The sequence below is a fragment of the Pristiophorus japonicus genome, chromosome 2 (assembly GCF_044704955.1).
Source record: "Pristiophorus japonicus isolate sPriJap1 chromosome 2, sPriJap1.hap1, whole genome shotgun sequence".
In the NCBI taxonomy this organism is placed as follows: Eukaryota; Metazoa; Chordata; class Chondrichthyes; family Pristiophoridae; genus Pristiophorus; species Pristiophorus japonicus.
The window spans coordinates 116514611-116536352 of record NC_091978.1 but is presented as its reverse complement, the minus strand read 5'-3'; the positions used below and the strand labels follow the sequence as shown (position 1 = coordinate 116536352).

The window sequence follows — 21742 nt, the reverse complement described above, 5'->3', positions numbered from 1 at the left end:
ACCCCACCCACTCTCTCTTTCCCCCCACCCACTCTCTCTTTCCCCCCACCCACTCTCTCTTTCCCCCCACCCACTCTCTCTTTCCCCCACCCACTCTCTCTTTCCCCCACCCACTCTCTCTTTCCCCCCACCCACTCTCTCTTTCCCCCCACCCACTCTCTCTTTCCCCCCACCCGCTCTCTCTTTCCCCCCACCCGCTCTCTCTTTCCCCCCACCCGCTCTCTCTTTCCCCCCACCCGCTCTCTCTTTCCCCCCACCCGCTCTCTCTTTCCCCCCACCCGCTCTCTCTTTCCCCCCACCCGCTCTCTCTTTCCCCCCACCCGCTCTCTCTTTCCCCCCACCCGCTCTCTCTTTCCCCCCACCCGCTCTCTCTTTCCCCCCACCCGCTCTCTCTTTCCCCCCACCCGCTCTCTCTTTCCCCCCACCCGCTCTCTCTTTCCCCCCACCCGCTCTCTCTCTTCCCCCCACCCGCTCTCTCTCTCCCCCCCACCCGCTCTCTCTCCCCCCACCCGCTCTCTCTCTTCCCCCCACCCGCTCTCTCTCTTCCCCCCACCCGCTCTCTCTCTTCCCCCCACCCGCTCTCTCTCTTCCCCCCACCCGCTCTCTCTCTTCCCCCCACCCGCTCTCTCTCTTCCCCCCACCCGCTCTCTCTCTTCCCCCCACCCGCTCTCTCTCTTCCCCCCACCCGCTCTCTCTCTTCCCCTCACCCGCTCTCTCTCTTCCCCCCACCCGCTCTCTCTCTTCCCCCCACCCGCTCTCTCTCTTCCCCCCACCCGCTCTCTCTCTTCCCCCCACCCGCTCTCTCTCTTCCCCCCCACCCGCTCTCTCTCTTCCCCCCACCCGCTCTCTCTCTTCTCCCCACCCGCTCTCTCTCTTCCCCCCACCCGCTCTCTCTCTTCCCCCACACCCGCTCTCTCTCTTCCCCCCACCCGCACTCTCTCTTCCCCCCACCCGCTCTCTCTCTTCCCCCCACCCGCACTCTCTCTTCCCCCCACCCGCTCTCAATCTCTCCCCTCACGCTCCCACCCCACTCCCCTCACGCTCCCACCCCCACTCTCTCTCTCCCTCTCGTCTCCCTCCCCCCCCCCTCTCTTCCCTGCCACCCCTCTCTCTCCCCCACCCCTCACTTCTCCTCCACCCCTCACTTCTCCTACCCCACCAGCCCTCTTTCCCTAGCATCCCCGGAATTGGTCTAATATCCCCCACCCTCTAACCTTTTTTGACTTGAATGTTCCATTTGGTCTTGATTTCCCATGTGCAATTCCATGGAAGATCAGTTAGTTACCATGGAAATAAAATGGTGAAATATGAGATTGTACCAAGCAAATTTTGTTGCAATCAGAGGCCAGATTCAAAACTTTTTGTATAAACTTATATTTGTAATCTAAATAGAATTTTCAGGGATATTTCATATTTACAAATTTCTCGTTTTTTCAGGCTCCTGTGAGGACTGGAATCATTTTTAAGGAGCTGAGAGCCTTAATTGAATCTGTTCTTCTGAAGAAACTTGAAGACCCTAAAATGTCAATTAAAGGTAATTTGAGTATATTTATCCCGGTTCTATTTGAGATGTTATGAATCCTAATTATGCAGGTTATGTGTGTGTGCACGGTGAATTTTGATTTTAGAATTATTTCTGATATGAACTCACCATTTCTGAATGGATGTGAATCTAGGCACTAAAGGTAGACTTCGAAACTGTCTCTTTTCCTACTCATGTTGTTTGTTCTGCTTTAATTTGTGCTGTCATAACCAATTCTTCAGATTACTATTCTAACAAATCAAATGCTATTTTCTACTGCTTCGCAACATGCACACGATTATGTTAGGCAAAGTACGGCAGAAATCCTGGGCGATTTTAATCTTCATATTGATTGGACAAATCAAATTGGCCATGGTAGTCTTGAGGAAGAGTTCATAGTGCATCTGGAATGGTTTCCTTGAACAGTACATTGTAGAACTAATCGGGAGCAGGCTATCTTAGATCTAGTACTGTGTAAAGAGACAGGATTAATAAATGATCTCATAGTAAAGGATCCTGTAGGAAAAAGTGATCATAGCATGGTTGAATTTCAAATTCAGTTGGAGGGTGAGAAAATTGGGTCTCAAACCAGTGTCCTGATCTTAAATGAAGACAATTACAAAGGTATGAAGGCAGAGTTGGCTGAAGTGGACAGGGAAATTAGATTAAAGTGTAAGATGGTTGATGAGCAGTGGCAGACATTTAAGGAGATATTTAATAACTCTCAACAAAGATATATCCCAGTGAGAAAGAAAATTCAAGAGATGGGAGAACCATCCGTGGCTAACTAAGGAAGTAACGGATGGTATTAAATTGAAAACAATGGCATACATTGTTGCCAAGATTAGTGGGAGGCCAGAGGATTGGAAAATTTAAAAAAACCAGCAGAGGACAACTAAAACTAAAAAAATAATAGAGAAGATAGATTATGAGAGTAAACTAGCAAGAAATATAAAAATAGATAGTAAGAGCTTCTACAGGTATATAAAAAGGAAGAGCGTAGCTAAAGCAAACATTGGTCCCTTAGAGGATGAGATTGGGGAATTAATAATGGGGAACAGGGAAATAGCAGAGACTTTGAACAAATATTTTGTTTCGGTATTCACGGTAGAAGACATTAAAAACATCCCAATAATAGATGGTCAAAGGGCTATAGGGAGGAGGGAACTTAAAACAATTATTATCACGAAAGAAAAAGTACTTGGTAAAATAATGGGACTAAAGGTGGACAAGTCCCTGGACCAGATAGCCTGCATCCTAGGGTCTTAAAAGAAATGGCTGCAGAGATAGTGGATGCATTGGTTGCAATCTACCAAAATTCCCTGGATTCTGGAGAGGTCCCAGCGGATTAGAAAACTGCCAATGTAATGCCCCTATTTAAAAAAGGAGGGAGACAGAACGCAGGAAACTACGGACCAGTTAGCCTAAGATCTGTCGTTGGGAAAATGCTGGAGTCCATTATTAAGGAAGCAGTGACAGGATATTTGGAAAATTATAATGCAGTCAAGCAGAGTCAGCATGGTTTTATGAAAGGGAAATCATATTTGACAAATTTATTGGAGTTCTTTGAGAATGTAACGAGCAGGGTGGATAAGTGAAAAACCAGTGGAAGTGTGGTGTATTTGGATTTCTAGAAGGCATTCGATAAGATGCCACATAAAAGGTTACTGCACAAGATAAGAGCTCACGGGATTGGGGGTAATATATTAGCATGGATAGAGGATTGGCTAACTAACAGAAAACAGACCGTCGGGATAAATGGGTCATTTTGTGGTTGGCAGACAGGGATCGGTGCTGGGGCCTCAACTATTTACAATCTATATTGATGACTTGGATAATGGGACCGAGTGTAATATTGCCAAGTTTGCTGATGACACAAAGATGGGTGGGAAAGCAAATTGTGAGGAGGACACAAATAATCTTCAAAGGGATATAGTCAGGCTAAGTGAGTGGGAAAATGTTTGGTAGATGGAGTATAATGTGGGAAAGTGTGAGGTTATCCACTTTGGAAGGAAAAATAAAAAAAGCTAATTATTATTTAAATGGAGAGAGATTACAAAATGCTGCAGTACAGAGGGACCTGGGGGTCCTTGTGCATAAAACAAAAAAAGTTAGTATGAAGGTACAGCAAATAGTCAGGAAGGCAAATGGAATATTGGCCTTTATTGCAAGGGGGTGGAGTATAAAAGTAGGGAAGTCCTGCTACAACTCTACAGGGTATTGGTGAGACCACACCTAGACTACTGCATACAGTTTTTGTCTTATTAAAGGAGGGATGTACTTGCATTGGAGGCAGTTCAGAGAAGGTTCACTAGGTTGATTGCTGCGATGAAGGGGTTGACTTGTGAAGAAAGGTTGAGCAGGTTTGGCCTATACTCATTGGAGTTTGGAAGAATGAGAGATGATCGTATCGAAACATATAAGATACTGAGGGGGCTCGACAAGGTAGATGCAGAGACGGTGTTTTCACTCGTGGGGTAATCTAGAACTAGGGGGCATAGTTTCAGAATAAGGGGTTGCCCATTTAGAACTGAGATGAGGAGGAATTTCTTCTGAGGGTCGTAAATCTGTGAAATTCTCTGCCCCAGAGAGCTGTGAAGGTTGGGTCATTGAATATATTTAAGGTGGAGATAGACAGATTTTTGAACGATAAGGGAGTGGATGGTTATGGGGAGCGGGCAGGGAAGTGGAGCTAAGCCCAAGATCAAATTAGCCATGATCTTGTTAAATGGCGGAGCAGGCTCGAGGGGCCAAATGACCTACTCCTGCTCCTATTTCTTATGTTCTTATGTAGTGAAGTATATTTCATCCCAGCATACATAGTAGCCTTGTGGTGAATTGCATGTAACCACTTGTGTTTAAGTTAAAATTGGCTATTAATTTACCTCAAAAGTAGTAATCTCAGGATTGTTACCAGTGTCACGTGCTAGTCAGAGTAGGAATCGCAGGATAGCTCAGATGAATACGTGGCTTGAGGAGTGGTGCAGAAGGGAGGGATTCAAATTCCTGGGACATTGGAACTGGTTCTGGGGGAGGTGGGATCAGTACAAACTGGACGGTCTGCACCTGGGCAGAACCGGAACCAATATCCTAGGGGGAGTGTTTGCTAGTGCTGCTGGGGAGGAGTTAAACTAACATGGCAGGGAGATGGGAACCTATGCAGGGAGACAAAGGGAAATAAAATGGAGGCAGAAGCAAAAGATAGAAAAGAGAATAGTAAAAGTGAGGGGGCAGAGAAACCCAAGGCAATAAACAAAAAGGGCCACATTACAGAAAAATTCTAAAGGGGCAAAGTATGTTAAAAAGACAAGCCTGAAGGCTCTGTGCCTCAATGTGAGGAGAATTCGGAATAAGGTGGACAAATTAACTGCGCAGATAGCAGTTAACGGATATGATGTAATTGGCATCACGGAGACATGGCTCCAGGCTGGGAACTCAACATCCAGGGGTATTCAACATTTAGGAAGGATAGGCAGAGAGGAAAAGGCGGCGGGGTGGCGTTACTGGCTAAAGAGGAAATTAATGCAATAGTAAGGAGGGACATTAGCCTGGATGATGTGGAATCTGTATGGGTGGAGCTGCGGAATTCCAAAGGGCAGAAAACGCAAATGGGAGTTGTGTACAGACCACCAAACAGTAGTAGTGAGGTTGGGGACAGCATCAAACCTGAAGGCTCTGTGCCTCAATGCGAGAAGTATTCAGAGTAAGGTGGACGAATTAACTGCGCAGATAGCAGTTGGGGACAGCAGGGCATCCCCCTGCAAAACAGATACACTGCTTTAGGTACTGTTGAGGGGGATGATTCATCAGGGGAGAGCAGCAGCAGCAGCCAAGTTCATGGCACCGTGGGTGGCTCTGCTGCACAAGAGGGCAGGAAAAAGAGTGGGAGAGCTGTAGTGATAGGGGATTCGATTGTAAGGGGAATAGATAGGTGTTTCTGCAGCCGCAACCGAGACTCCAGGATGGTATGTTGACACCCTGATGCAAAGATCAAGGATGTCTCAGAGCGGGTGCAGGACATTCTGAAAAGGGAGGGTGAACAGCTAGTTGTCGTGGTGCATATAGGTACCGACGATATAGGCAAAAAACGGGATGAGGTCCTACGAGACGAATTTAGGGAGCTAGGAGCTAAATTTAAAAAGTAGGACCTCAAAAGTAGTAATCTCAGATTACTACCAGTGCCACGTGCTAGTCAGAATAGGAATCGCAGGATAGCTCAGATGAATATGTGGCTTGAGGAGTGGTGCAAGAGGGAGTGGTTCAAATTCCTGGGACACTGGAACCGATTCTGGGGGAGGTGGGACCAGTACAAACTGGACGGTCTGCACATGGGCAGGACTGGAACCAATGTCCTAGGGGGAGTGTTTGCTAGTGCTGTTGGGGAGGAGTTAAACTAACATGGCAGGGGGATGGGAACCTATGCAGGGAGACAGAAGGAAATAAAATGGAGGCAGAAGCAAAAGATAGAAAGGAGAATAGTAAAAGTGGAAGGCAGAGAAACCCAAGGCAAAAAACAAAAAGGGCCACATTACAGAAAAATTCTAAAGGGGCAAAGTGTGTTAAAAAGACAAGCCTGAAGGCTCTGTGCCTCAATGCGCAGACAGCAGTTAACGGATATGATGTAATTGGCATCACGGAGACATGGCTCCAGGGTGACCAAGGCTGGGAACTCAACATCCAGGGGTATTCAACATTTAGGAAGGATAGGCAGAGAGGAAAAGGAGGCGGGGTGGCGTTGCTGGTTAAAGAGGAAATTATTGCAATAGTAAGGAGGGACATTAGCCTGGATGATGTGGAATTGGTATGGGTGGTGCTGCGGAATTCCAAAGGTCAGAAAACGCGAGTGGGAGTTGTGTACAGACCACCAAACAGTAGTAGTGAGGTTGGGGACAGCATCAAACAAGAAATAAGGGATGTGTGCAATAAAGGTACAGCAGTTATCATGGGCGACTTTAATCTACATATTGATTGGGCTAACCAAACTGGTAGCAATGCAGTGGAGGAGGATTTCCTGGAGTGTATTCGGGATGGTTTTCTGGACCAATATGTTGAGGAACCAACTAGAGAGCTGGCCATCCTCGACTGGGTGATGTGTAATGAGAAGGGACTAATTAGCAATCTTGTTGTGCGAGGCCCCTTGGGGAAGAGTGACCATAATATGGTAGAATTCTTTATTAAGATGAAGAGTGACACAGTTAATTCAGAGACTAGGGTCCTGAACTTAAGGAAAGGTAACTTCGACGGTATGAGGCGTGAATTGGCTAGAATAGACTGGCAAAGGACATTTAAAGGGTTGACGTTGGATAAGCAATGGCAAACATTTAAAGATCACATGGATGAACTTCAGCAATTGTACATCCCTGTCTGGAGTAAAAAGAAAACTGGGAAGGTGGCTCAACTGTGGCTAACAAGGGAAATTAAGGATAGTGTTAAAATCAAGGAAGAGGCATATAAATTGGCTAGAAAAAGCAACAAACCTGAGAACTGGGAGAAATTTAGAATTCAACAGAGGAGGACTAAGGATTTAATTAAGAGGGGGAAAATAGAGTACGAGAGGAAACTTGCAGGGAACATAAAAACTGACTGCAAAAGCTTCTATAAATATGTGAAGAGAAAAAGATTAGTGAAGACAAATGGAGGTCCCTTGAAGTCAGATTCAGGTGAATTTATAATGGGGAACAAAGAAATGGCAGACCAATTGAACAAATATTTCGGTTCTGTCTTCACGAATGAAGACACAAATAACCTTCCGAATGTACTAGGGGATAGTGGGTCTAGTGAGAAGGAGGAACTGAAGGATATCCTTATTAGGCAGGAAATAGTGTTAGGGAAATTGATGGGATTGAAGGCCGATAAATCCCCGGGGCCTGATAGTCTGCATCCCAGACTACTTAAGGAAGTGGCCCTAGAAATAGTGGATTCATTGGTGATCATTTTCCAACAGTCTATCGACTCTGGATCAGTTCCTATGGACTGGATGGTAGCTAATGTAACACCACTTTTTAATAAAGGAGGGAGAGAGAAAGCGGGTAATTACAGACCGGTTAGCCTGACATCAGTCGTGGGGAAAATGTTGGAATCAATCATTAATGATGAAATAGCAGCGCATTTGGAAAGCAGTGACAGAATCGGTCCAGGTCAGCATGGGTTTATGAAAGGGAAATCATGCTTGACGAATCTTGTGGAATTTTTTGAGGATGTAACTAGCAGAGTGGACAAGGGAAAACCAGTGGATGTGGTATATTTGGACGTTCAAAAGGCTTTTGACAAGGTCCCGCACAAGAGATTGGTGTGCAAAATCAAAGCACATGGTATTGGGGGTAATGTACTGACGTGGATAGAGAACTGGTTGGCAGACAGGAAGCAGAGAGTCGGGATAAACGGGTCCTTTTCAGAATGGCAGGCGGTGACTAGTGGAGTGCCGCAGGGCTCAGTGCAATATACATCAACGATTTAAATGAAGGAATTGAGTGTAATATCTCCCAAGTTTGCAGATGACACTAAACTGGGTGGCAGTGTGAGCTGTGAGGAGGACACTAAGAGGCTGCAAGGTGACTTGGGCAGGTTAGGTGAGTGGGCAAATGCATGGCAGATGCAGTATAATGTGGATAAATGTGAGGTTATCCATTTTGGGGACAAAAACACAAAGGCAGAATATTAACTGAATGGCGGCAGATTAGGAAAAGGGGAGGTACAACGAGACCTGGGTGTGATGGTTCATCAGTCATTGAAAGTTGGCATGCAGGTAAAGCAGGCGGTGAAGAAGGCAAATGGTATGTTGGCCTTCATTGCTAGGGGATTTGAGTTTCAGAGCAGGGAGTTCTTACTGCAGTTGTACAGGGCCTTGGTGAGGCCTCATCTGGAATATTGTGTTCAGTTTTGGTCTCCCAATCTGAGGAAGGACATTCTTGCTGTTGAAGGAGTGCAGCGAAGGTTCACCAGACTCATTCCAGAGATGGCCAGACTGACATATGAGGAGAGACTGGATTAACTAGTCCTTTATTCACTGCAATTTCGAAGGATGAGAGGGGATCTCATAGAAACGTATCAGATTCTGACGGGACTGGACAGGTTAGATACGGGAAGAATGTTCTTGATGTTGGGGAAGTCCAGAACCTGGGGACACAGTCTTAGGATAAGGGGTAGGCCATTTAGGACTGAGATGAGGAGAAACTTCTTCACTCAGAGAGTTGTTAACCTGTGGAATTCCCTGCCGCAGAGAGTTGCTGATGCCAGTTCATTGGATATATTCAAGAGGGAGTTAGATATGGCCCTTACGGCTAAAGAGATCAAGGGGTATGGAGAGAACGCAGGAAAGGGGTACTGAGGGAATGATCAGCCATGATCTTCTTGAATGGCAGTGCAGGTTCGAAGGGCCGAATGGCCTACTCCTGCACCTATTTTCAATGTTTCTATGTTACTAAATGAATGGAAACTTTGAATAGATTGCATATGAAATCCGAATAACTGCAGATATTGCTGGTGGTGCCTATTTGGGATTAGCTTTTGTTCCCCTTTCAGAAGTTCCTTTTTTAAAAAAAAAAATAATTCTCTGGATTAGCATGTGGCTGGCAAGACCAGCATTTCATTGCCCATCCCAAATTGCCCTTGCCGCTGCCTTGAACCACTGCAGTCCTTGTGGTGAAGGTATCACTATAATAGTGTTTGGTAGGGAGTTCCAGGATTTTCACTCCGTGACAATGAAGGAATGGATATGTTCAAGTAGAACTGATGTGTATTCATCAACAAATAGCTCCACTTTTGACCTGATGAGGAAGGGAACTCATTGATGAAGCATCAAGGGATTGTGGAGGCATTGGTTGTAATTTACTAAAATTCCCTGGATTCTGGGGAGGTCCCAGCAGATTAGAAAACTGCAAATGTAACGCCCCTATTTAAAAAAAGGAGGCAGACAAAAAGCAGGAAACTATACACCAGTTTGCTTAACATCTGTGGTTGGGAAAATGTTGGAGCCCATTATTAAAGAAGCAGTAGCACGACATTTGGAAAAGCAAAATTCGGTCAAGCAGAGTCAGCATGGATTTATGAAAGGGAAGTCAAGTTTGACAAATTTGCTGGCGTTACTTGAAGATGTAACGAACAGGGTGGATAAAGGGGAACCAGTGGATGTGGTGTATTTGGACTTCCAGAAGGCATTTGACAAGGTGCCACATAAAAGGTTGCTGCGCAAGATAAAAGGTCACAGGGTTGGGGGTAATATATTAGCATGGATAGAGAATTGGCTAACTAACAGAGAGTCGGGATAAATGGGTCATTCTCTGATTGGCAACCAGTAACTAGTGGGGTGCCGCAGAGATCAGTGCTGGAACCCCAACTATTTACAATCTACATTAATGACTTGGAAGAAGGGCCCGAGTGTAACGTAGCCAAGCTTGCTGATGATACAAAGATGGGAGGAAAAGCAATGTGTGAGGAGGATACAAAAAATCTACAAAAGGACATAGACAGGCTAAGTGAGTGGGCAAAGATTTGGCAGATGGAGTATAATGTTGGAAAGTGTGAGGTCATGCACTTTGGCAGACAAAATCAAAGAGCAAGTTATTATTTAAATGGAGAAAGATTGCAAAGTGCCGCAGTACAGCGAGACCTGGGGGTGCTTGTGCATGAAACACAAAAGGATGGTATGCAGGTACAGCAAGTGATCAGAAAGGCCAAGGTATTTTGGACTTTATTGCAAAGGGGATGGAATATTAAAGCAGGGAAGTCTTGCTACAGCTATGCAAGATATTGGTGAGGCCACACCTGGAATACTGCGTGCAGTTTTGGTTTCCATATTTACGAAAGGATAGGCAGTTCAGAGAAGGTTCACTAGGTTGATTCCAGAGATGAGGGGGATGACTTATGAGGAAAGGTTGAGTAGGTTGGGCCCCTACTCATTGGAAGGTGATTTTATCGAAATGTATAAGATTATGAGGGGGCTTGACAAGGTGGATGCAGAGAGGATATTTCCACTGATGGGGGAGACTAGAACAAGAGGGCACGATCTTAGAATAAGGGGCCGTCCATTTAAAACTGAGATGAGGAGAAATTTCTTCTCGGAAGGTTGTAAGTTTGTGGAATTCGCTGCCTCAGAGAGCTGTGGAAGCTGGGACATAGAATAAATTTAAGACAGAAATAGACAGTTTCTTAAATGATGGGATAAGGGGTTATGGGGAGGGGGCAGGGAGGTGGAGCTTGAGTCCATGATCAGATCAGCCATGATCTTATTGAATGGCGGAGCAGGTTCGAGGGACCGTATGGCCTACTTTTGTTTGTATTATGTTCTTCTTATGTTCACCCTGGTGAACTCCTGCAGCGATGTCTTAGGGCTGAGAATATTGACCTCGAATATTGACATCTTCCTTTTTGCCATCCACTGGAAGGTTTTCCTTCTGATTACCATTGACATTAGTTTTACTCGGGCTTCTTGATGCCACACTTGGTCGAATGCTGCCTTGATGTCAAGGGCAGTCACTCTCCCCATACCTCTGGAGTTTAGCTCTTATTTCCATGTTTGGGTCAAGGCTGTAATGAGATCTGGAGCCAAGTGGTCTTAGAATCCAAACAGAACTAACAAATACCTCAGTTGTAGTAATCTGTAAATTGTAATAAATCACTTCAATATGGTGAAATATCAAAACATGGGTCAGAGCTTTTACAGGTCATTGTGTCGTGTCGCTACACCGTCCCTTGGCATGCAGGTTCTGGCTGGAGAATTGAAGTCCTTTAGGTCTGCATAGCTCTGGTCAGAGATGGTATTCAAGGAGATGCTCCATTGTTTGAGATGCCTCTCCATAGTCACAGTTGCTAGAGTCAGTTTGACTGTATCCCCACTTCTGCATGAGGGCTCTGCAGCAGCCAACCTCAATCCTGAGGTAATTGAGACACAGCCAAGTAGGCCAAGTCTCACTGGCTCCTATTGGAAGAGATTCCTCTGAATCAAAAGATAGCTTGTGTGGCTGTGGCTGTAGATCCTTTGACCAAGCATTTAGCCTACTGCTGTGGGGATTACATTGTAGATTAAAGTAACAAGTATGCATTGGCAAAGTAAAACTGTACAATAATCGTTCATAAAAGTCACAAGGGTTTAATTGTTCTTTTGAATCTCTGATCAAGTGAATATGAACTGTTTTGCCTCACAAAACTTCTTAAAATACTGGAAGCGAAATATTTTTTCTGTTTTCACTCCAGTCTTTCTCGCAGATGAACTTTTTTTCCTGTAGCTAAAGATCCCATTTTTTTTTAACATACTATTTTCCTTTTCATGCAATTTCAGTCGGGCTATAATAAGCTCAACATTTATAAACACAACCAATGTGGTTGAAATTTGTCAACTTAGACCTACACCTCAAGTAATAATCCTTGATGATTTACTTCAAATCTGCCAAGAATTTCCTGTCCGAAGAACAGAGTCTATTTTAGATATCCTGTGATATAATTTCTATGATACTAGCCAAACACTAGTTGCCTGGCTCAGGTCAAGAAATATGGTTAATAATACTGCAGTACTTAATGGTTATTGAACCACATCATTGGATGCTAGGATGATTTCCCAGGGCCAGACACCGCCACAAATTTAAAGTGACTGTATTTGTTGCACTTTGCAGCAGTCATTGACTGTCATTTTTTAAATGTCGGTTTTGACCAGCATATTCATTGCACTGATGCGTTTGGCTACGATCATAGTTTCTTTCAATGTGATTACAAGCCTGTGGTGCTCTCAAATTGGCCACAAAGAGATGTTTGAGCTATGTGTAGATTAAACAAGTCAAGGGGACGAAGTTGGTAAATTTAAGATAAGTAAAAGGTAATGAAGAAAATAATGGGACTTAAGATAGCCAAAGCTCCAAAACCTGATAGTTTCCATTCCAAGGGTATTAAAATAATAGGTGAAGAATTGCAGCTGTATTAGTCATAATTCTCAATGCTCTCTAGATTCAGAAATTATGCCTTTTGGATTAAAAAAAATTTGTTTGGGGATGTGGGCATCATTGGCGAGGCCAGGATTTATTGCCCATCCCTAATTGCCCTTAAGAAGATGGTGGTGAGCCGCCGCCTTGAACCGCTGCAGTCCTTGTGGTGCAGGTACTCCCCACAATGCTGTTGGAGAGGGAGTTCCAGGATGTTGACCCAACGACGATGAAGGAATAGTGATTTATTTCTAAGTCAGTATGATGTGTAACTTGGGGAACTTGCAGGTGATGGAGCTCCCATGCGCCTGCTGCACTTCTCCTTCTACAACAACAACATGTATTTATATAGTGCCTTTAACATAATAAAATGTTCCAAGGCGCTTCACAGGAGTGTTTTAAGACAAAACAAATACATTTCTAGGTGGCAGAGGTCGCAGGTTTGGGAGGTGCTGCCGAAGAAGCCTTGATGAGTTGCTGCAGTGCATCCTATAGATGGTACACACCCTGTAGCCACGATGCGCTGGTGGTGGAGGGAATGATTGTTGAAGGTGATGGATGGGGTGCCAATAAAGCTACATTGTCCTGGATGGTGTTGAGTTTCTTGAGTGTTGTTGGAGCTGTACTCATCCAGGCAGGTGGAGAGGATTCCATCACATTCCTGACGTGCTTTGTAGATGGTGGAAAGGCTTCGGGGAGTCAGGAGGTGAGATAGTCGCTGCAGAATACCCACCCTCTGACCCGCACTTATTGCCACAGTATTTATGTGGCTGGTCCAATTAAGTTTCTGGTCAATGGCGGCCCCCAGGATGTTAATAATGGGGGATTCGGGTATGGTAATGCCATTGAATATCAATGGGAGGTGGTTAGATAATCGATTGTTGGAGATGGTCATTGCCTGGCACTTGTGTGGCACAGTTGTTACTTGCCACTTATCAGCCCAAGTTTGAATGTCGTCCTAGTCTTGCTGCAAGCAGGCATGGACTGCTTCATTTTCTGAGGAGTTGCTAATGGAACTGAACACTGAAATCATCAGCGAATATCCCCACTTCAGACCTTGCGATGGAGGGAAGATTGTTGGGCCCAGGACACTTGCAGCGATGTCCTGGGGCTGGGATGATTCACCTCCAACAACTAAAATCATCTTCCTTTGTGCTAGATATGACTAGCCAATGGAGAGTTTTCCCCCTGATTCCCATTGACTTCAATTTTACTAGGGTTCCTTGATGCCAGTCGGTCAAATGCTGCCTTAATATCCAGGGCAGTCACTCTCACCTCACCTCCGGAATTCAGCTTTTTTGTCCATGTTTGGACCAAGGCTGCAATGAGGTCTGAAGCCGAGTGGTCTTGTCGGAACCCAAACTGAGCATTGGTGAGCAGGTTAGTGGTGAGTAAGTGCTGCTTGATAGAACTGCCGACGACACCTTTCATCACTTTGCTGATGATTGAGAGTAGATTGATGGGGCAGTAATTGGCCGGATTAGATTTGTCCTTTTTGAAGATAGGACATACCTGGGCAGTTTTCCACATTGTCGGATAGATGCCAGTGTTGTAGCTGTACTGGAACAGCTTGGCTAGAGGAGCACAAGTCTTCAGCACGGGATGTTGTCGAGGCTTTGCTGTATCTAGTGCGCTCAGCCACTTCTTGATATCACGTGGAATGAATCGAATTGACTGAAGACTGGCTTCTGTGATGGTGGGGATCTCAGAAGGAGGCTAATATGGATCATCCACTCGGCACTTCTGGCTGAAGATGGTTGCAAACGCTTCAGCCTTGTCTTTTGCACTTGTGTGCTGGGCTCTGCCATCATTGAGGATGGTAATATTCATGGAGGCGCCTCCTCCCATTAGTTGTTGAATTGTCCACCACCATTCAGTACTAGATGTGGCAGGATTGCAGAGCTTTGATCTGATCCATTGATTGTGGAATTCCTTAGCTCTGTTTATAACATACTGCTTCCGCTGCTTAGCATGCATGTAGTCCTGTGTTGCAGCTTCGCTAGGTTAGTACCTCATTTTTAGCTATGCCTGGTGCTGTTCCTGATATGTTCTTCTGCATTCCTCATGGAACCAGGGTTGGTCCCCTGGTTTAATAGTAATGGTAGTGTGGGATATGCCAGGCCATGAGGTTATAGATTGTAGTGGAATACAGTTCTGCTGCTGCTGATGGCCCACAGTGCCTCATGGATGCCCAGTTTTGAGCTGCTAGATCTGTTCTGAATCTATCCCATTTAGCACGGTGGTAGTGCCATAGTGTGTGTATGTACTAGGCCCATACAGCGGAGCCTGGTCTCCAGTCGTCTTGGTCCCTCTTGCCACTGGACCAAGACCTTGCTCTGTCAAGCCCATGTGGTAGCTGGTGTGCAAAGGCCACCCCACGTTAAAAGAATTCACGTACAGGCATCTTCCACCCTTCAAAATGAAGTTCAGGACCTGTAACGTCAGGATCCTCATGGACAATCCCAACAGTGACAGACCGGAACGGCGTACTGCCATCGTTGCCCGAGAGCTCGGACGTTTCAACATCGACATCGGTGTCCTAAGCGAGACCCGGCGAGCAGGGGAAGGCCAGCTTAAGGAACAAGGTGGTGGTTACACCTTCTGGAAAGGTAAACCAGAAGAAGATCGCCGCCTCCATGGGGTTGGCTTTGCCATTAACAAAATTAACTAGTTGACTGTCTGAGACTCCCCTTGCGGGGCAAACGAACACCTCATGGCCCTTCGGATCACCCTAGCCCAGAACCAGTGCGCTACGTTCTTCAGCGCTTACGCCCCAACACTGGAAGCTACAGACAAGACCAAAGAGGAGTTCTACTCCAGCCTCGAACAATACCTATCCTGAGTACCAACGGACGACAAGCTGATCCTCCTGGATGACTTGAACGCCAGAGTTGGAAAGGACACAGACCTCCGGGGAGATATGATTGGCAGAGAGAGAGAGTAAGGAAAACCAACTCCAATGGTACCCTCTTCCTGACGAAATGCTTAGAACATGGCCTTGTCATAACCAGCGCCCTGTTCTGTCAGAGAGTATAAGGCTTCATGACAGCACGCTCGCTTCAAGCACTGGCATCTGCTAGACTACGTCATCATCCAAGCGAGGGACCTCAAGGGCGTGTGCATCACCCGCGCCATGATGGGAGCTGGCGACTGCTGGACGGACCACTGCCTAATCCGCTCTGTCATCACCATCAACGTAGCCCCAAAGCAGCGACGGGAACAGAAACAATGCCGCAGGAAAATCAACGCTGGAGCACTCCACGACCCGACTAAGAAAGCACTATTCAGCCAATGCCTTGTTGCCAACCTGGCAACTCCCAGAGATGCAGAATGTCCACAGGGTCTGGTTTGCCATCAAGGCCTCCATAATTAGCACCTGTGAAGAGACGCTGAGTCACTCGACCACGAAACACCAAGACTGGTTCAACGAGAACGACCAAGAGATCCAGGAGCTAATAAACTACAAATGCAAGGCATTCTTGGATTGGAAACAGCAACACAACTTGAGAGCAAGAATGCAGCTCTACAGAGGTCTAACAAAAAACTTGCGACCTAAAGAACAGATGGTGGGTGGAGAAAGCGCAGAAGATCCAGCAACTAGCCGACAACCACGACATGCGAGGATTCTTCAGCGCAGTCCAGACCACCTACGGCCCAAGCACCCAAGGCCCTACCCCACTGCTGGCCAAGAACGGAGAGGTACTCATCAAGGACAGAGAGGGGGTCAGTGCTCGCTGGCAGGAGCACTTCGAAGATCTCATCAACCAAGATTCCGTCTTTGACGCAAGTGTCCTCGACTCCATCCCCCACAGCATGCTACCCGCCACCATCTCCGCACAACCCCAGCCCGGCATGTGGTAGAAAAGGCCATCCGATAACTGAAAAACAACAAGGCCTCGGGAGCAGATGGAATCCCCGCCGAAGCATTAAAACATGGCGGGGAAACACTTCTGGTGTGAATATACAATCTCATTTCTCTCATCTGGAAGGAGGAGAGCATGCCAGGGGATCTCAGAGATGCGGTAATTGTGACCATGTTCAAGAAAGGTCAAGTCCGATTGCGGTAACTACTGAAGAATTTCCCTGCTGTCCGCCACAGGTAAAGTCATCGCAAAAATCCTTCTCAGTCGCCTTCTCCCTGTGGCTGAAGAACTCCTCCCAGAGTCGCAATGCGGATTCCACCCACCAAGGGGCACAATGGACATGATCTTCACCGTGCGTCAAATCCAAGAGAAATGCAGGAAACAGCACCAACCCCTATACATGGCCTTCTTTGACCTCACAAAAGCCTTCGACACTGTCAAGCATGAAGGATTATGGAGCGTCCTCAAATTCGGCTGCACCCAAAAGTATGTCACCTTCCTTTGCCTGCTTCACGACGACATGCAAGCCGTGATCCTGACCAACGGATCCACCACAGACCCAATTCACGTTCGGACCGGGGTTAAGCAAGGCTGTGTCATTGCACCAATGCTCTTCTCGATCTTTCTTGCTGCAATGCTCCATCTCACACTCAGTATGCTCCCTGCTGGAGTGGAGCTAAATTAAAGGACAAAGGGGAATTTGTTCAACCTCCGCCGCCTCCAGGCCAGATCCAAGGTCGTCCCGTCCTCTGTCATTGAATTACAGTACACAGACGATGCCTGCATCTGCGCACACTTGGGGGCCGAATTTCAAACCATCGTCAATACCTTCACTGAAACGTACGAGAGCATGGGTCTTACACAAAACATCCGTAAGACAAAGGTCCTCTACCAACTTGCCCCCGCCATGCAGCACTGCTCCCCGATTATCAAAATCCACGACGAGGCCTTGGACAACATGGACCATTTTCCATATCTTGGAAGCCTACAGTCAACAACGGCAGATGTCAATGACGAAGTCCAACACTGCCTTCAGTGTGCCAGTGCAGCCTTCGGTCGCCTGAGGAAGAGGGTGTTAGAAGACCAGGACCTCAAACCCGGCACCAAGCTCATGGTCTACAGAGCAGTAGTGATACCCGCCCTCCTATATGGCTCAGAGACATGGACTATGTATAGCAATAACCTCAAAGCACTGGAGAAGTGCCACCAATGCTGCCTCCGCAAGATCTTGCAAATTCATTGGCAGGATAGGCGCACCAACGTCGGCGTTCTCGCTCAGGCCAGCATCGAAGCACTGACCACGCTCGATCAACTCCGTTGGGCGGGCCACGTTGTCCGCATACCCGATACGAGACTCCCAAAACAAGCACTCTACTCGGAGCTCTGACATGGCGAACGACCCCCAGGTGGGCAGAGAAAACGCTTCAAGGACACCCTCAAAGCCTCCTTGGAAAAAGTGCAACATCCCCACCGACAGCTGGGAATCCCTGGCCCAAGACTGCACAAAGTGGAGGAAAAGCATCCAGGAACGCGAGTCTCTACGCTGGGAGCAAGCTGAAGTCAAACATAAACAGCGGAAGGAGCGCACGGCAACCCCACCCACCCATTCCATCAACCACCGTCTGCCCCACCAGTGACAAAGACTGTCAATCCCGCATAGGACTCATCAGTCACATGAGAACTCATTTTTAGTGTGGAAGCAAGTCATCCTCGACTCCGAGGGCCTGCCTAACAAGAAGAAGAGTGCCACACAACACAATGGTGTCTTTAGTGTGCAGAAGGGACTTCGTCTCCACAATGACTGTGCGGTAGTCACTGCTACCAATGCTGTCATGGACAGATACCTCTGCAATAGGTAGATTGGTGAGGATGAGATCTAGTAGGTTTTTCCCTCGAGTTGGTTCGCCACTTGCTGCAGGCCCAGTCTGGCAGCTGTGTCCTTCAGGACTTGGCCAGCTCGGTCAATAGTGGCGCTATCGAGCCACTCTTGATAATGGACATTGAAGTCCCCCACCCAGAGTGCATTCTGTGGCCTTGCTACCCTCAGTGCTTCTTCCAAGTGATGTTCAACATGGAGGAGTACTAATTCATCAGCTGAGGGAGGGCAGCAGGTGATAATCAGGAGGAGGTTTCTTTGCCCTTGCTTGACCTGAAGCCATGAAACTTCATGGGATCCGGAGTCAATGTTGAGGACTCTGAGGACCACTCCCTCCCGACTGTATACCCTGTGCCGCCACCTCGGGTGAGTCGGTCCTGCCGGTGGGCCGGGACATATCCAGGGATGGTGGTGGAGGCGTCTGGTACATTGGCTGAAAGGTATGATTCTGTGAATATGACTATGTCAGGCTGTTGCTTGACTAGTCTGTGGGACAGCTCTCCTAATTTTGGCACGTTCCCAGATGTTAGTGAGGAGGACTTTGCAGGGTCGACTGGGCTGGGTGTGCCGAAGTCGGTGCCGAGGTCGATGCTGGGTGGTTTGTCTGGTTTTATTCTTTGGTTTATTGAAACTGAATGGCTTGCTAGGCCATTTCAGAGGACAGTTAAGAGTTAACCACATTGCTGTGGATCTGGAGTCACATATAGGCCAGACCAGGTAAGAGCGGCAGATTTCCTTCCCTGAATTCCCAGATGTTAGTGAGGAGGACTTTGCAGGGTCGACTGGGCTGGGTGTGCCGAAGTCGGTGCCGAGGTCGATGCTGGGTGGTTTGTCTGGTTTTATTCTTTGGTTTATTGAAACTGAATGGCTTGCTAGGCCATTTCAGAGGACAGTTAAGAGTTAACCACATTGCTGTGGATCTGGAGTCACATATAGGCCAGACCAGGTAAGAGCGGCAGATTTCCTTCCCTGAAGATCAATAGTGGACCAGATGGGTTTTTACGACAATCCGGTAGTTTCATGGTCACCATTGCCGACATTAGCTTTTTTATTCCAGATTTATTTAATTAACTAAATTTAAATTCCCCAGCTGCCATGGTGGGATTTGAACTCGCGTCTCCGGATTATTAGTCCAGACCTCTGGATTACTAGTCCAATAACTTAACCAAAATTGCAAATGTCACTCCAATATGTAAGAGAGAGCTAACAACGGACCTATCAGTTTAACACCAATTGTGGGGAACTTACTGCAATCTATCATCAGAGACAGAATGACTGAGCACTTGGACATGTATCAATTGATCAAGGAGAATCAACATAGATTTGTGACTGGTAGGTCATATCTGATTAAGCTAGTTGAATTTGTTGTAGAGGTTTCAAGCATTGTGGATAGGGGAGTGTATGGATGTTGTCTGTATGGACTTCCCGAGGCATTTGATAGCATTCCGCAAAAGAGATGAACAAAATGAGAACGCACGGAATTAGAGACAACCTTGTTACATGGGTCAGTAATTCATTGAAGTAGGAGACAGAGACGATGGATAAAGGGAATATTCTCTGCTTAGCGGAATGTGACCAATGGTGTTCCCAAGAATATATAGAATTGCATAGAATATACAGCACAGAAACAGGCCATTCAGCCCAACTAGTCTTTGCTGGTGTTTACACACCACACGAGCATTATCTGATTCCATCTACCTCCATTTCAGCATATCTTTCTATTCCCTTTTCTCTTGTACTCGTCTAGTTTCCTTTTGAAAACATCTAAGCTATTTGCCTCAACCATTTCATGTGGTAACAAGTTCCACATTCTAACCACTCTGAGCAAAGACATTTCTCATTATTTCCCTATTGGGTATATTAGTAACTAGCGTGTATTTATGGCTCCCAGTTTTGGATGACTGGAGCCTCAGATTTTCACCATGTGTGTATATGTAGCAACTTGGATGAGGAGGTAGTTGAGATACTGGATGTGATAAAAAAAGGACGAGGAGCTACTAGAAAGGCTGGCTGTACTTAAAGTAGTTAAGTCACCAGGACTGCATGGAATGCATCCTAGGATGCTTAGGGAAGTAAAGGTGGAAACTGCAGAGGTACTGGCCATAATCTTCCAATCTTCATTGGATATGGGATTGGTGCCAGAGGACTGGAGAATTGAAAATGTTACAGCCTTTTTTTTAAAAAAGGGTGTAAGGATAAACCCAGCAACTACAGGCCAGTCAGTTTCACCTTGATAGTGGGGAAGCTTTTAGAAACTATAATCTGGGACAAAATTAACAGTCACTTGGACAAGTATGGATTAATTAAGGAAAGCCAGCACGGATTTGTTAACGGCAAATTATGTTTAATTAACTTGATTGAGTTTTTTGATGAGGTAACAGAAAGTTGATGAGGGCAATGCACTTGATGTGGTATACATGGGGCACTCTACTCGGAACTCGTCCACGGCAAATGAGCCAAAGGTGGGCAGCGGAAACATTACAAGGACACCCTCAAAGCCTCCCTGATAAAGTGCGATATCCCCACTGACACCTGGGAGTCCCTGGCTAAAGACCGCCCTAAGTGGAGGAAGAGCATCCGGGAGGGCGCTGAGCTCCTCGATTCTCGTCGCTGAGGGCATGCAGAAATCAAGCGCAGGCAGTGGCAGGCAGCGGAAGGAGCATGCGGCAAACCGGACTCCCCACCCACCCTTTCCTTCAACCACTGTCTGTCCCATCTGTGACAAAGACTGTGATTCTTGTATTGGACTATATACCCACCTAAGAACTCATGCTAAGAGTGGAAGCAAGTCTTCCTCAATTCCGAGGGACTGCCTATGATGATGATGATGATGATGATGGACTTCCAAAAGGTGTTTGATAAAGTGCAATATATTAGTCTTGCCAGAAAAGTTAGGAAACACTTCTACACACAAAAGATGGTAGAAGTTTGGACATCTCTTCAGCAAACGGCAATTGATGCTAGTTCAATTGTTAATGTCAAATCTGAGATTTCTAGCTTTTTGTTAACCAAAGGTATTAAGGGATATGGGCCAAAGACAGGTATATGGAGTTAGGTCGCAGATCAGCTGTGATTTAATTGCATGGTGGAATAGGCGCGAGCGGCTAACTGGCCTGTGCCTATGACTAAAAAAACATTCATCTGTTAAGGTATCACTATTTTTCCTTTCAGATGACGAGATGATACAGATAATTATGGAACTGATCAAGACTGAGAACACTGACTGAAATGAAGTATGATTCCCTAATGCTGTGGTCTATTTATGTACAGATGGCAAAAATGATATATATTTGCCTTAAAGTCTAGGTTTAAATGATAAATTGAACATTGCAGAGTTTTTTTTTAATGTTATTTTGAAATCAGTATAATGCCTGATTGTCAATAAATGTTGCACTCTGCTGCCAATGGTGTTTCTGTTGGGTGTTTTGGTTATCTTATTCATTACTGATTTACCAAGTCTGCAGATTTCAATCCCAATAATTTAGTGTACCTTTTATTAAAAAAACGGTTTTACAACTCAGGATAAAGAATTGTAACACCTTTTTACTTTGTTGCCCAATTTCAAGGTTAA

At 46.1% G+C, this 21742-nt stretch overlaps 1 protein-coding gene across 1 annotated transcript in view; it reads left to right on the top strand.

Moving 5' to 3' along the window:
• Positions 1-21530, top strand: part of dhx29 (DEAH (Asp-Glu-Ala-His) box polypeptide 29) — a 168677-nt gene extending 147147 nt beyond the window's left edge. Inside the window, exons 26-27 of the mRNA XM_070868797.1 lie at positions 1438-1534; positions 21343-21530. Coding sequence (XP_070724898.1) covers positions 1438-1534; positions 21343-21398 — 153 coding nt within the window. The 3' untranslated portion in view covers positions 21399-21530. The remainder of the gene's footprint in view (positions 1-1437; positions 1535-21342) is intronic.
• The last annotated feature ends 212 nt before the right edge of the window (positions 21531-21742 follow it).